The 17,046-nt window shown below is 29.5% G+C and overlaps 3 protein-coding genes across 3 annotated transcripts; all 3 read right to left on the bottom strand.

Moving 5' to 3' along the window:
• Positions 1-325: 325 nt before the first annotated feature.
• Positions 326-2,085, bottom strand: LOC101250566 (phospholipase A1-IIgamma). The gene is made up of 2 exons (XM_004232917.5): positions 1,207-2,085; positions 326-1,130 (listed from the first exon to the last, which is right to left on the bottom strand). Exons 1-2 carry the CDS (start codon positions 1,783-1,785, stop codon positions 525-527), a joined length of 1,185 nt encoding a protein of 394 aa, XP_004232965.1. The 5' UTR covers positions 1,786-2,085; the 3' UTR covers positions 326-524.
• A 3,867-nt stretch (positions 2,086-5,952) lies between these two features.
• Positions 5,953-7,473, bottom strand: LOC101250856 (phospholipase A1-IIgamma-like). Its single transcript, XM_004232918.5, has 2 exons — positions 6,822-7,473; positions 5,953-6,742 (listed from the first exon to the last, which is right to left on the bottom strand). Exons 1-2 carry the CDS (start codon positions 7,401-7,403, stop codon positions 6,137-6,139), a joined length of 1,188 nt encoding a protein of 395 aa, XP_004232966.1. The 5' UTR covers positions 7,404-7,473; the 3' UTR covers positions 5,953-6,136.
• Positions 7,474-12,824: 5,351 nt separating this feature from the next.
• Positions 12,825-14,174, bottom strand: Rcr3 (cysteine protease). The gene is made up of 2 exons (NM_001320315.1): positions 13,674-14,174; positions 12,825-13,599 (listed from the first exon to the last, which is right to left on the bottom strand). The coding sequence occupies exons 1-2, from the start codon at positions 14,128-14,130 to the stop codon at positions 13,019-13,021; spliced, it is 1,038 nt and encodes a 345-aa protein (NP_001307244.1). The 5' UTR covers positions 14,131-14,174; the 3' UTR covers positions 12,825-13,018.
• Between the last annotated feature and the right edge of the window lie 2,872 nt (positions 14,175-17,046).

The raw sequence follows: 17,046 nt of genomic DNA, 5'->3' as shown, positions 1-17,046 counted from the left end.
TTAAGTATAAAAATCTTAAATTAATCAACTTTTTATCATGTTAACAGTTTTAATGGTATTTCAAACATTTTGATAAAAAAAAGTGTTTATCATCACTTATTTGCTAAACACATCAACAATTTTTTTTCAGTTGAAACACTTTTATCCAAACGCATATCTACTTATTTTAAAAATAAGTTTCACCACTTTCAAAAGTATTTTTTAAAAATTACTTTTTTTAAGCATATCCAAACGGACTCACAATCAACTTTCTGATGCTTTGTGATCAATTACTACTAATTAATTACACTATTAATCAAGAGAGATTCATGAAATCAAAAGCAAATTTTTAGCTTATAAGCAAACAAAAACATTCAATATATTATTTCATGCATATAATAAATTTGAGTACACACTGCATAGGTAAGCCATGCCTAATCAACTAGAGATACATAACTCATACATTAAAAAAAAAAAAAACTTTTATTCAAACATTTCTTAAAAGTAAATAAAATGATCACTTTTTAAAAGTGTAGGTAGCTCCCTCAGAAGTCATACTCATCGCGATCCAACATAAGCCAAGATCCATCTTCTTGTTGAACCATTCCTTTGTTTTTCTCAACCCACCAAAGCCCAGGAATGCAATATTCATCTTTCAATACGTCCCACTGCTTGTTGACAAGTGAAATATCGCGATTCACCTCTAGTTTAAAACCTGCTAAAAGTCCTAAACCTTGAGTTCCAGCGACTCCATGCAAGTAGGGCTCCAGCAAATGCCAGCTCACAGGTTCTCCTGGAGGCTTCACATAGGGAGATTTTGTGGTGTCAATCATTAGCTCCTGCCCAACGTCAAAATATCCAATAGGTGGGTATTTCGGAACAATATCCAATAAGTTATGAATTTTCAAAACACGAAGCCCTTTTATTTTGTCAAATGCTGCCTTAAATTGAAGATCCCCAACTTTAGGACTTGCGAATGGAAAGGCAGTCACTGGAAACTCCTTGCCTTCACTTGTTTTATTGATTCCATTGAAAGCTATGTCAACTGCATTTAGAGTTGCAAGTGATGCACCTAGGCTGTGTCCAGTCACAGTTATACTCACCTCTTCATGCTTATATTCCTCCACCAATCTTTTCACTTCTTCAATTACCTGATAATTAAAAGGAAGAAATAATGATGAATTGTTCCGATATATCAAATCGAATAGAAAATTAACATGTACGTACCTGATCTCTGGCACTAGTCAGATTAAACTGTGATCGTGAACTCGATGATGTATAAGCATTGTAAAAGCCATGATGCACCAAAGGTTGAAACAAAGGAAGCAAACCTCCATCACCAAATACTTGGGGTGCTGGCACAAGTAAAAATTGAAGATCATTAACCCACTCCAGCTTCTGCATAGTTCCTCTCCAAGCAATCACAATATCCCTTCTTCCTAGTGAAACTTTACCCTCATCAGTAGCCACAGCAATATATCCCATAAAATTTGATTCCTTACTCCATGCTTCCCTTGACAATGATTTCACGATGAAACCATCAGGAAGTGGAATGGATGCAGTAGCATAGAAAAATTTGGTCACACGATACTTGTTTGGGTCAAGTCCGACCTTAGTAAAAAGATTTTCCATTGAGTATCTGCTAGCACCTGCATATTTAGACGCTCTTTCTGTAATGAAAGTGTCATAAGTTGCTTGAGCCAATTCTCCGTAATGAATGATGTATTTACGAAGATCAACATCCAAGGGGTGTAATAGACCTTCCCAATTGTTTTTACCACTAAGTTCCTCCCATTTCTCAGCCATATTACTCCTCTCTTTTCCCTTTCTTTCTTATTTTGCTATGATCTGTTTTTCATATTGCCCATCTCAAATGCTAATTTATAGTGAACGATTTCATTTATTGTTACTTATCATAAAACACGCTTCTAATTTTTAATTGGATTTCAGACAATTCAATAAATAAGCAAAGATTACGATCGGTCCCGTATATTTAAAGGCTTTGGTACACCTTACTCAAATAATTTTGATGTTTTATCATGTTTGCCGGCCGCTAAAATTTAACTGATGGTAAAAGATCATCACTCCACATTTTATTTTATTTTTGGTTACTAGCATTGGTGAAGTTCTACATTGGAGCTGAATGCTCCTTCAAAAAGATGACCTTTAAAATTTTTAATTATTACTTTACTATAGCTGGTTTTTGAAGTCCCACTTTGGTAATTAACCTTTGTTGAGTTAACAATTAATGCACACACCATGATTTTTATTTTATTGCTTAACAGTTGATTGGATGTGTTATTAAAAAAGAATACAACTAAGTAGATCTATTGTTTGACTTTCTGGGGATACGCAATCCCAATCATGTACCAAATCTTGTAGCTAAGGATATTGTATACGTAGCTTTCATATCATAAAAAATGTTTGAATTATTAGTGTATTTGATTTAAACCTATTTCTAGTAGCCAACTTGACTTGCAAAAACAAAAAGCACTTTAGAAAAATGTACAGGGATCGCTAATTCATTGGAATACACTACAAATAGAAAATAGTAACATCATGTAACACGTTATATATCTTACATAATTCATTATTGGAATTTTATTATTATTGTTGTTATGATTTATTATTTAAATGGTGGGGTTAAATGAATGGATGATGAATCTACTTCATTTTTTTGTTTGATTAATTTTCTTGCTTGCATTACTTTTTCTATTTCAATTTTGAAGTCACGTTTGGTTTTGAGTTTTAACCCATCACTAAAGTAAAAAGTGAGCATTTAATAAATATAAGTAAAAGTGAATTCAAAAGTTTAATAGTTCTCATTTTGTTGAGACCAAGGTCCTAGATTGAACTTTCAGACGGTTCTTTCTGAGTAGATTTTGTCGTAATAATATGTAAGACTAAGATTACTGTAATGATTAAGTTGTAATTAATATTTGTATGCTTCATAGTGGGTGTTGGAGTTGTCAAACGGATTTGTCCGGCCCAACACAATTGTTTCCCTATTTAAGAGCCCAACCTAATTCACTCCATTCGAAACTTATCTTCAAAACACTACAAGAAAGTGAGAAACGATTCATATTATTTTGGGTTACTAGCCCATGATTTGTCTTTAAGATCCTATATTACTAAACATTAATTTTAGTTCAGATACCTAATAATTCCTAATTCCGATTTGTTTTAGTTTAATTCATTGTATTTGATTATTAGCACTTGAACATTATTGTATGACTCCCTCTAATCTCAATATATATGATGTTATTTGATTTGAAATGATGTTTAAAAAGAAAAGATTAACTTTTGAAATTTGTGATCTAAAATAAGTTATAGATTTTTGAACAGTGATAAATCATTACATTAGTTGTAAAATAGGCATTTAAAAGTTAAAATATTACTACTAAATATAGAATTATGTCTTTTTTTTTACACTAACTAAATAGAAAATTGAGTCATATATATTGAAATAAAGCGAAAAGTAGATTAAAACTGTAAATTACGAGTAGTTAAATGGAGCTTTCGAGCGTCGATAACGTATGCGAGCTCTGAATCTGGTGTCGTGAGCTTCGACTCTGAGAGCGATTTTAGTAGAAAAGATGTTATGAAATAAAAACTTAATGAATTAGGAAAATTTGGAATACAATAATAGAAATATATTGTTGTATTTCTTGGGATCTGAATGTCATACAAGCTAGAGAAATACACTATATTTATAGGTTAAATGAATTAAGCATCAACCAATAGAAAAAACTCACTCACTCGAGCCCTAACGTACCATGCATGATCAATATTGAGTGTTAGCTATATATGTAGCAATATTATTGTTAGCGATATCCGTTAATATTCTTTTGTCACATTCAAATTATTTATACGATAATATTTGATATATCTATTAAATTTACGTGTCAATATTTTAATTTTGAAAGTCAATTAATCTTTTCTTTGATCAACTTTTTTATAAAGATTTTAAGTTGGTGGTTATAGTTATTAATAGAAAATTTATGTATTTTTTAAATTTTAAATTTATTTTTAAAACCAAATATTCTACATAAATTTAGACATGAAAAAGTAAGGTAGTTAATTAACTTCCGTTTAGTGCGTAAGGAAGTTCCAAATATACCCATGTCCACAAAGTCATTCTTTAGTCTTTCGAATTTGATGACATTTCAGTTGGTCTATTTTATAGTCTTCTCATTTCAATTTTTCTGCTCCTCTTTTTCTGGAGTTGATTAAAGTGAAATACTTTATTATTATGATATTAATTATAAAGATTCTACTAGAGGACATAATTTAACGAAATATCTTGGTTAAGAACGAAAATGTTTGATGAAGAACATTTAATTTAAACAAACTTTATATAACATTGAATTTAAATTAATCAAATGAATGAGTTCCAAATGTTAGGTAGTTAAAGAGAAAACGAAAGACAATACTCCTTCAAGCTCTCCGATTTACGAAGTGTTAATCGGTAAAGAAACATCTTGATTTAACTACCTTTTGAGGGCGATAGAGGAAAACGTTAAAGAGTCCATTTGATATGCGAAATTGTAAAAACTTGTAAGCTTGGTGCAGAAATTGTAAAATTCACCATCACATGTTAAACATTTTGGGTGAAATCGTGGAGATTCCATTTAGGGCCTTTTTGTGGCAATTATGTAGGCATTTGTTCACCAAATTAAAGCTTAGGGATATTTGATTTGTGAATATATATAGCTGAGATCATACTCCTAATATTTACATAAAATTCCTTCAACTAAAAATCAAAATACATATTCATCTGTCTCAATTTATATGACTTAGATTGACTTGACACAAAGTTTTTTTTAATTTAAAAAATGAACATTTTTGAAACTTATGGAATAAAACAAGTCATATATATTTGTGTCGACTGTGAATATAAATTATTTCATTTAGAGTGAAATGAACATTTTTGAAATTATATTCCGAAATCAAATCGAATCAAACAAAAAAATTATGTTATTTAATGTAATTTCTTCGATTTGATTTTTATAAACATAAGATGAGAGTTTCTCCCTCAACAAACAATCCGATTTTTAAATGTACTTAATTGGTACTTATTTTTCATGACTTATTAATTAGTAAGCATTTGGTTTTGAATTTGAAAGTTTTAATTTGGGTAGAGTTTATTTAAAGTTGGAATTTAATTTGTTTTGACATGTAAATTTTAATTTTTTTTTTTATAAATATGAAAATTTCCAATTTGTGAAAATTATCAAAAAGTCAAAACGTTTTCATACTATATATACGAGATCATTGAGAAGAGGCTATTACATTTGTTCTTACCCCTATCCAAAAAGGTCTTAATGGCTTATACGGTCTTTATTACTTCTTCCGTCCATTTTTATTTATCATGTTATTTTTTTATAAAGTTAATTTAATTAATTTCAAAGTTAAATTAGATTACATTAATTTGATATTTCAAACAAAAAATACAGATATTCAAAAACTATATGAAAAGTACTATAAATTATAATATTTTTTTCATATCAATATCATGAAAAAATACATCTTAAAATGTTAATCAAAATTCCTATAGTTTGACTCTAAAAATAGAAATCATGACAAACAATAATGGACGGAGGGTGTAATTGATAAAATTCTAACTCCCATAAACAATAACAATCCCTTATTTGAAACAAGTCATCAAAATTGCATGAAATTAAATATAAAGTCAATGTCAAGTTTCTTATGCTTTGTAAACAATTACACTAGCAATCAACAAAGAGAATCATGAAAGCAAAAGCAAATTTAGAAGAGGCTATTATATTCGTTCTACTCCTATTCAAAAAGGCCAATCTTACGAAATGATCAAATCCTAACTCCCATAATAAACCATCAAAATCGCTTATTCGACACAAATCAATGTCAGATTTCTTATGCTTTGTAATCAATTACTTCTAATTAATTACCCTAGCAATAATCAACACAGAGATTTATGAAAGCAAAAGCAAATTTTAGCTTGTAAGCAAACAAAAACATTCAATATTTTATTACACATGCATATAAATTACATAGGAAAGCCATGCCCAATCAACTAGAGATACATCAGTCATACATAAAACAATAATAATAATAAAAAAAACATTTGATGAAAGGAAATAAAATGATAGTTTTTTTAAAAGTGTTGGTAGCTCCATCAGAAGTCATAATCATCGCGATCCAAGAGAAGCCAAGATCCATCTTCTTGTTGAACCATTCCTTTGTTTTTCTCAACCCACCAATTCACAGGAATGCAATATTCATCTTTCAATCCGTCCAACTGCTTGTTGATAAGTGAGATATCACGATTCACCTCTAAATTAAAACCCGCTAAAAGCCCCGTACCTTGAGTTCCAGCGATTCCATGCAAGTATGACTCCAGCGAATGCCAGTTCACAGGTTGTCCTGGAGGTTTCACATAGGGAGATTTTGTGGTGTCAATCATTAGCTCCTGCCCAACGTCAAAGTATCCAATAGGTGGGTATTTCGGAGCAATATCCAATAAGTTATCAATTCTCAAGATACGAAGCCCTATTATTTTGTCAAATGCTGCCTTAAATTGGAGATCTCCAACTTTAGGACATGCGAATGGAAAAGCAGTGACTGGGAACTCTTTGCCATTACTTGCTTTGTTGATTTTATTGAAAGCTATGTCAACTGCATTCAGAGTTGCAAGTGATGCACCCAGGCTGTGTCCCGTCACAGTTATGCTCACCTCTTCATTCTTATATTCCTCAACCAATCTTTTCACTTCTTCCATTACCTAAAAAATATATATGATGAATTATTTTAATATATCTTTAGCCTTTTTTCCGACTAATAAATAAAAGTACATGTAGTACCTGATCTCTGGCACTAGTCACATTAAACTGTGATCTTGAACTGGATGCTGTATAGACATTATAGAAGCCCTGATGCACCAAAGGTTGAAGCAAGCCTCCATCACCAAATACTTCTGGTGCTGGAACAAGTACAAATTGAAGGTCATTCACCCACTCCAATGTTTGCATACTTCCTCTCCAATTAATAACAATATCCCTTCTTCCTAGTGAAACTTTACCCTCATCAGTAGCTACAGCAATATATCCCATAAAATTTGATTCCTTACTCCATGCTTCTCTTGACAATGATTTCACGAAGAAAACACCATCAGGAAGTGGAATGGATGCAGTAGCATAGAAATATTTGGTTACACGATACTTGGTTGGGTCAAGTCCAACTTTAGTAAAAAGGTTTTCCATAGAGTATCTGCTAGCTCCTGCATATTTAGACGCTTTTTCTGTAATGAAAGTGTCATTGATTGCTTGAGCCAATTCTCCGTATTGAATGATATATTTACGAAGATCAAGATCCAAGGGGTTTAATAATCCTTCCCAATTGTTTTTCCCACTAAGTTCCTCCCATTTATCAGCCATGCTACCCATACCACTCCTCTTTTTTTTATTATGTATCTAATTGATTCTTTCTTTCTTATTTTGCTACGTTTTCATTCATATTGCCCATCTCAAATGCTAATTTATAGTGAAGCGATTTCATTTATTATTACTTATCATGAAATACACTTCTAATATTTAATTGGATTTTAGACAACTCAATAAACAAGCAAACATTAGAATCGTTCCCGTATATTTAAAGGATTTGATACATCTTATTTAATTTGTACTCAATCTTAGTAAAAATGATTGTGTACTCAATCTTTCTAAAATTTAAAAGAGAAAATTGTAGATAATAGCAAACCAGCTATTAATTCAAATCAAATGGTATAACCACAATACGATTTAATTGTAACCTATAGCCTTTCTCTCTCTCAAATTTTCGCTCGTCAGTCTCTCCCTCGCCTCTCTCACTTTATGCAAACATAAATGTATAAAATGTGTTTGTTTTTGAAGAGAAAAGTGTATAAACAAATACAAATAATATATTTTCATCATATACATTTATAATGATACAAATACAGATCTTCCCCTGCCTAGTTCTCGTTTGTCTTTATTTTTTTCTCGCCTTATACAAACACATATTATACAAATTACAATGTATAATTTTTGTTGAATAAAGTGAGAGATCGAGATTTGATATACAAACGTTTTAGTTCGATTCAATTGTCTATAAATTCAAACTTTATGCATATATACAAACACAACCATTCATACATGTACATAGTATACAATTATATAACTTATATACATGCACAATTGCTGCGGTTTTGTACAAATGAGAGGTCAGCCAACGAAATTATATAAACTGATGCTCCTGCAGGCGAGTTATACAGTCTGATGCTTGTTTGCTATGGAGCGCAATTATGTAAACTATAACTATAAAAATCCTGTAGCTAGGATATTGTATACATAGCTTTCAAATCGTAAAAAATGTTTGAACTGTTATGTTAAGTAGCCAAATAAAGTTAAGCAAATATTAATAATATGAGTATTAATTATATAGATATTAGTTACAGCACTTTAATGATAATTCATGATAGAATCCATGAACAATGTAAGAAGGAAAGAAATGAATTGAATTTGAAGAGAAAATATAATGCGTTAGAAAAGAATGAATACAGTGAACGGACTTGGCACATCATTTCTAACTATTTAATTACTCATCTAATCTGATATTTTAAACTAACTATCAGTAACTAACTAAGGCACATTTATAAAGAGTTCATAACTCACCTATCAATTGTTCCACGGAAAATCACTCAACTTTCGTTTTCAACTCAAAAGTCACTCAACTGTAATTTTTTTGTACAGAAAGTCACTCAACTTTCATTGTCAACTCAAAATCACTCAACTATGACTTCTTTGCACATAAAATCACTCAACGTATTTAATTGTTTTTTCATTAAAATTTAGTGACATGAAATTTTAATTATTAATCAAAATTTTAAGAATCAAATATATATGTCTATTAAAACCATTTAATGATCCGCCCATTTAATTTAACCCGCTAAAAATATAATATTTAACGTTTTATTTTATCATTAATTCCCTAAATCATTCCCATTGAATAAGTTTTATTCTATTTGAACACCAAACACATGATATATATAAAATTAATATATGAATAATCAAATTATCTTTGGCCTTATCCAGCTAAGAGACAACTCTAATGTATTAATTTTAACCCAATTTTAATAGCCAACTTGACTTGCAAAAAAAAAAATGTAGAGAGATTGTTAATTTATTATGCCAACTTTGATTTGTACCGGTTTAAGTAAGTAGGTTCATTGGAACACACTACAAATAGAATTAATAGCAACATGTACATCACGGTGTATATCTTATACATTTCATTACTAGAGTTTTATTATTATTGATAGTTGTTATGATTTGACATTATATTTATGTAAATTGTTGGGCTTATTAAATAAATTGATTATCAATTTACTTATTTTTTTTGTTTGATTAGTTTTCTTGCTCCCATTATTTTCTCTATTTCAATTTTGAAGTCGCATTTGGTTTTAATATCTGATGTAATCTTGTCATTTTGGCCACATGCCCAGACAGTTTTTTTTCCATACAATATTACTTGATTTTGGTTCATTTTTTTAAAATTGAAGAACCCCGTGCTTTTTCTTCAAATTAGAGAATAGAAGTATCACGTTGTCAATATTAAAATTTTCAAAGTCAACTTATCTTTTTGTGGACAAGCATCTTCACCTCTGTCCACTATTTTATTCTTCAAATATAGAGTTTTCTATTTTCTTCATATAACTATTTCTAGTCCAATTCTCTATTTTATGATTATTTTATTCTAAATTTTTAAATAACATAAATTACAACAAAATATGCTATAATATACAAATTAATGGATAAATTCTAATAAGATTAAAATACAATTATATAAACACTCAATTTTCAAAATTATTATGTTGCTCCTATAAATACTATATTAAAGCATACAAACTTCAAAATGAGCATTATCGTCCTTATTTTTTTTATGTATTGCTAAAAATTGTTCAAATAAGAGATTTTCATTTATAACCATTTTCAACGTTGGAGTTGCAACCTCTACATCGTTTTGAATTGTTGCATTAAGATCATGTTTATCCTCAATTATCATCTTGTGCAACATAATACATGTAGTTATTATTCATGTAGCACTTCATTTCCTCAAAAACGTGATGGTCCTATAATAATTGCAAAACGTGATTGTTAAACTCCAAGTTCACGTTCAACATCTTTTTGGCCACATGATTCTTACTTTATTCCGAATTAATTATTATGTTATGTATTGTATTTTATGTTATATTCAAATTATAATGTTATGTATTGTATTATGTTGTATTTAAATTATCATATTATGTATTGTATTTTTCAATTAAAATTTTCATCTAATCATTTTAATTGTGTTTATTGTTATAGAGAAAATCAATAATAAAATCAAATTATATCATTAATGAAAATTAGAAAAAATTAAATTACGATTAATTCGGGATGAAAGTACTATATATTAAATAATACATTTTTAAAAATATTATATTACATTTAAAAAGAAGTATGAATATTAGATATTTAGTTAACATTATTTGTAAAATAATATGTTAATTAGAAAGTATTAAAAATAATAATAAAATTGTCAAAAAGTAATTTGGAGAACTACTATTCACCTCTCTATATTTGAAGAATGAAGAGTGATATAGAGATGGGTTCGAGTGTCTATTCTCTATTTTACTCTCCAGTTAGTAAAATAGAGGTGGATTGGGGATGGTCTTAGCCATTAATGTTAAAATTTTGGAAGTCTAACTATTCTTTTCTTTGATAAATTCTTTTTTGTAAATATTTAAGTTGGTAGTTATAGTTATTAATAGTGAGTTTATTTAGTCTTAAATTTTAAATTTAATTTTAAAAAAATTTCAATTCATACTCAAAATTAAGAAACTTAAATATACCACATAAATTTAATGATGAAAAAAATAAGATAATTAACTTTGGTTTAGCGGTTAAAGAAGTTCCAAATCTATCCATGTCCACAGAGTCATTGTTTAGTTGATTAAAGTGAAACTCACTCAGGGTGTTTTGTAGGCAAAAGCGAAATATATATGGTATTAAGTTTAATCACAAATAAAATATATAGTATTATAAGTTTAACAACCTCAAAAAGAATTTAATACACAAAAATACAAAGTACTTTATTATTGTGATATTAATAATAGATATATTTATGGGCAACTTTCACATATAGAAACAAAAAATTCATATTTGTATGCTATAGCAAATTTTGCATAATTGCGCTCCATAGCAAACATAAAATTGTATAATTGGCTATATATATACAATTGTATAATTCGCTGGCCTAAATTGTATAATTCGCTGGCCTATTTCGCTGCAATTGTATAATTTATTTTGCATACAGTTGAATCGAATTAAAATGTATGTATATTGCATAATTATAAGTGTATAGCAAGAAGATATATGTTTTTCTCGCTTTATACAAAAACAGAAACACAACATATACACTTATGTTGTATAAAGCTAGAGAAAATTGTATTTCACTGCAATTGTATAATTCGCAATTGTATAATTCGTTGGCCTTTTTCTCTGCAATATTTGAAGTAAAATGTTTGTAAATTGTATAATTAAGTGTATAACACGAAGATATACATTTTTGCATGTGTATATACAATTTTCTCTCGCTTTATACAAAACAGAAACAGATTATACACTTCTGTGTATAAAGCGAGAGAGGCGAGCGAGAATGGAGAGTGGCGAGAGAGGCGAGCGAGAATGGAGAGTGGCGAGCGAGATTTTTGGGAGAGAGACGCTGGCAAATTTTAGCTAATGTTTGCTATGGAGCACAATTAAATCAAACCCTAGCTATTCCATTTAATTTAGGTTATTAGTTTGCTATTATGTACAATTTTCCCTATATTTATAGTGGTTAAAATGGGCCCAATCCAAATTTAAAGAGCTAGAGAGTTGAACGAGTTAGCATAGAAGTCCTATCCAGTCCGAAGCGGGCTGCATATTGGGATCTACGAGGCTAACGAGCCAAATGAGGTTGGGCTAAAAAGTTTCATTCCTAAATGAGCTGAAAAAAATTAAATTCAACTCTATTTAGTTCAAGGGTTAGGTTGAATCGGCCTTGTAGGTCAATCCCATATTGACAGCTCTAAATATAGTGAAATGAGTGATTTTGATTCATATTTAACTAAATATTGATTTGAATTTAAGAATAACTAAACTTGAAGTAGAACACTTTATTGTTAAACGAACCTTATAGAGTATAGAGTTAAAATTAATTGAATTAATGAGTTCCAAATGTTAGTTAAGAAAAATGAAAGACATAGTAAGAGGAACGTGTTAATTCGTAAAGAAACTTACTTGTTGATCCCAACACTTAGCCACCTTTTGAGGGCGATAGAGGAAAACGTTCTAAGAATTTTATTTGATATGGGATATAGCTTTGAAGAGAATTTATTTTGAACTTGTAAGCTAGGTGCAAAAATTGTAAAATTTGTATTCACATCACATGTTGACATTTTGGATGGAGATCCCTTTTATGGGCTTTTTGTGGCAATTAGGTAGGCATTTGTTCACCAAATTAAAGCTACGGGATATTTAATTAGTGAAAACATATAGATGAGGTACTCCTAATATTTACATAAAATTCCAACAGTCTAGCTTCAACTAAAATTAAAATACACGCTCCTCCGTTTCAATTTATATGACTTAATTTGACTTGACACAAAGTTTTTGTTAAAAAAGAAATATTTATAAAATTTCTAGTTTAAAAAAAATTATAAATATTATGTGGCCGTAAATTATTTCACTAAGAATAAGTCAATATTAGGTAATAAGTGCGAAAGTAAGTGATATAATATTTTAAGTATTAAGTGGATATCAAACTAAAACACAAAATTACTCTTTTTTCTTCGTCATATGATAATAATCAATACACTTTTTAACAACTTCATAAAGTTCCATTTAATACAAAGATACAAATACTTCATGCAAAAAGCTTTTGCATGTACACAATCAATATTTTTTCCCCTCAATTCTTAATAATACAACAACATATAAGAAATGCTTGCTTATCTATGCTACGCTATGTTTGGATAAGAAGACATCTTTGCGATATCACAAAGACCTGAAGGATCCCCAGAATCTCTTATAATTTTCATATACCCATTCTCACCCCAACTTGTTCCCCATGAATTCTTCAACAACCAATATTTCTGACCTTCCTCATCAGTTCCATATCCTATCGCTGTTACAGCATGGTTAATTCGATCGGCACAGTTTCCGTCATAAGTTCCTCCCGCGTAAAACTGTAAATCTTGGCTAGCAGCTATTCCAATGGACACTGGCTGTTTAGTTACGGCTTGTAATAGTGATGTTTCACCTTCAGGCACGACTTGATAACTACTTATTTGCACTGCTGCTGTTTTCTCTTGGCTTCTGCATGTGTACTGTTGACCTAGGTATTCATAATCTGATTCCCTTGAAATTCCACCATTTTCTATGATAAAATCGAATGCATTCGTCATAAAACCTCCGTTGCAGCCATAATTGTTGGTGGTGCAATCGAGAAGTTCCTGTTCAGAGAATTCCATCAAGTTGCCTGTTGCAATTTTGTAGGCTCCTTCTAGTGATCCAACTGCAGAAAACGCCCAGCAACATCCTAATAATACAAAAAAAATACCTAATTAATTAATATCAGTGAATAATATTTCATGAGACAGTGTTCTATCTTACCACATCGACCTTGATGTTTCACTTGAGTGACAGCCCCAGACTCTCTCCAGTCCAAGTTAGACGGCATGTAATCATCGCTAAGATCATTAATTTTTTTAAATTCCGTTGATGACATTGGAGAAGGTGAAAGATATGAATTAGGTATGTTTAATCCAGTAAATTTAGCCAAAAACTCTTGTGAAGTAATATCTGCAAATTCATTCATCCCTAACTTGTAAGACAGATTCCCTGCCTTATTGACCGACTCAATGAATTTCATGTTTTCTTTGAAAATCATGAATCGTTCTCCTTTTTCTACTTCGTCCTTGTAAACGCGTCCATGACGTGACATCCACAGCTCGTGTCTCTCAGACACGGACAGTTTTGGCTGGCTGCGACCTCTTGTTTGAGTGTTGAACATGCTAATTACAAAGAATAGTGTAATTAAAATATTCATCAAATCAACTTTCATAGCCATGGTTAGTGTAGAAGGGAAAAGAATATTGTTGTAAGAAGCTTGCATTTAATGTCTTCAGTAGCAAGGCGTTTATATAGTGGCCTAGATGAGAAATTCTATCGTATTTAATGAATAACGGTTGAAATTAACCAACTTTTAAGTCAACAACTGGACCCAAGGGTTTTGGAAAAATAGTCTTGATTGATTGGTTGTTTAGATTTATTGATGGAAATTTGATGTTCTAAGTATGTATTCTTTATTTTATTTTTCAAGATTATTATTGACTTCTGAATTGCACTGTACTAGTCTTTGCTTGTCTAGGAAGTTTCAATTAAAGTTTCTATATAGAAACTAAACTAATTAATTACTACGCAATATATATTATTGTATTAGATGTGTATACCAACAATTTGGATCTTAGAATCTTGGCATAATATAATGGTGCAGCAGTACCGCTCCTAAAAGAGGATACACATTTTACAAAATAAACCTATGTTTATATATAATTTTGTTTGGTGAAAATAAAATTTGTCTAGAATTTTGAATAATTCAATTTTTTTAAGGTATGTCTCACTCAAGTATTATTTGTCGTGTCAGTGAGAGACAGTTTCAAAATGTTAAGATCACGAGTGCAATATACGTATTCATATTTATTCCCAATTAACTTTAAATTAGCACTAGGTTGAAAATTCCACATCATATTAATGGTAAAAATGGTCCCAAAAAAAGCGACTCTTTGTCCAAATTCAAAAATTATGATTAAAAATAAAATAATACTTATCATATTATAATAATGACACATGATATGATTTAAACTTTTAAATAAAATAATCGCACACTTTGATATGAAAAAAATAGGATAGACTCGCATTCACCAAATATCATACCGTGTGGATCCAGGCATCCAGCACTCACTTTGTGTCTCACATCAAGTCAACGGAGAAGTCTTCACCACTTGCCACAAATATAATATAGTATCCATTTGTTTTTATTTATCTATTATATTACAAAAATTATTTTTAATTTGTCAAAAATGATTAGTTCAAAAGACCATCAAATTAGAAAATACGTTCTTTATTTCAAATTAATTGAATTGTTAAGGTGTTTCACATTCGTAAAGAAAAAAATATTAAGACACAAATTAGACATAACTTTTCATTTTTACCCTTATTAATTATTATCAAATTTATGATTAAAATAATTAAGTGTTAATTTATGAAAATGACTAATTCCAATGTTAATTAATGAATGACAAAATTGAAAGAACAATCTAAAAATAATCTTAAAAATTAAACAATTAAATTAATTTAAAAATAAAAAATATCTCTATAATTTAATTAATTTAAAATAAAAGAAATATTTAACAAATAAATAAAGACACAAAAAATAAAAAATAAAAAAGTTTACTTTTGTGGTGTTCGTAAATTATGCGCAAATAGAGTCACCTCAAATTCCCTCCGCCTATTAAGCCAGTGGAAAATGAGATCGTTTTTTCTCCGTCTTCCTTTTTTCTTTTCCAAACGACAAAATTTTGATTGGCGTTTAAAGGAAAAAAAAAAGAAAATAAGGTGCATTTAAACTTCCCTAATGGAATATATATAAAAATGGATGAATAAGATTGAAATAAAAATTGGTTTTAATCTGATCGCTTAAAATTTTTTTGAGCTAAAAAGGATTCAAAACGAGTTGGATCTTGATTTGCTCAATTCAAGCCGCTTAATATATATTATAATTATAATTTGAATTTCAACTGAAGGAATATTTTAAAAAGAAGTTACAAATGTATAAATAAATGTTACACCTTCAATATATGAATATACATATTTCAATGTCTCAAAATATAATTTTGGACTTGAAGGGATTGAGATCGAATTATTTTAATTTCAACCCTTAAAATTATGAATACATCTATAATGAGGTTCAATTTTAACACCCGTACTGTATTCTAATTGATTACAACTGGTGTTCATATTTAAATTTTAACAACTTTTGATCAGTAAATAGTAACGATCATATATGCATGTTGAGGAATCTTGCTCCCACTAAATGAAAGTTCAATTTCCCAGTAAATTCTCTCCATTTTCCATTTCTCCTTTCCTTATCGAATACGTATATGCATGTTGATGTTTTACTACAAATATATCACAAAATAATATCTGAGATGATCACTTAATTATGTATTCTTTTCACGGACCATCAATTGAGTGAAAGACTAGTCCAAAAAGCATCAACCAAATTTCTTACTAGACATGCTGAGGATTAGTGATAACTGGTTGAATTTTCAATCTTTAATTCTTAGGTATATTAGTAAATAGGATTAGCCAGTTCTCTTGCGTAAATTGTTCTAGTGTTCCTCAAGAATTAAATCCCTCTGCATTTAGTTGATTTTTTCTATTATTTCAAAATAATTCTAGTTAAATTGTAATACGTTTTTCTTATTAAGATTCTGCATCACGCCTTGTGGGACTAATATATAGACGTATCTTAATTTATACGATCCACACTGATGCTGATAAGTCACTACACTATTATATGGCCAATTTTTTTTTATCAAGTTAATTTAAATAATTAAAAAAAGAAAGTTGATTGCAGTAAGTTAGTCTGGAAGAGTTTTTACTTAGAGTCCGAAGCCTAAAGGGTAAAAAATGTTAACAAAAATTCTAAAACGGTATATGAAATTTCTTTTTGACCAAAAGGGCAAAATGGCTCACAAAGTAGCGATTTTGTCCATTGGAAAAAGCAAAATCGCTCCCGAGGGAGCGATTTTCAATTTTCAAATTTTTTTTTATAATCTTTTTAAGTAAGTCGCTGCTTATGCAGCGACATTACCTTAATTTTTTTATTTTCTTTTGCTTCTTTTATTTAAAAAAGTTTAAATGAAAAAAATATTTTTTTAAAATTAAATTGCTGCGATTTTTAATTATTTCTTTTTTAATT

This window comes from Solanum lycopersicum, chromosome 2 (genome assembly GCF_036512215.1).
Source record: "Solanum lycopersicum chromosome 2, SLM_r2.1".
Classification (NCBI taxonomy): Eukaryota; Viridiplantae; Streptophyta; class Magnoliopsida; order Solanales; family Solanaceae; genus Solanum; species Solanum lycopersicum.
Note: the sequence above shows the minus strand (reverse complement) of the source record. Positions and strands in the feature narration are given on the sequence as shown.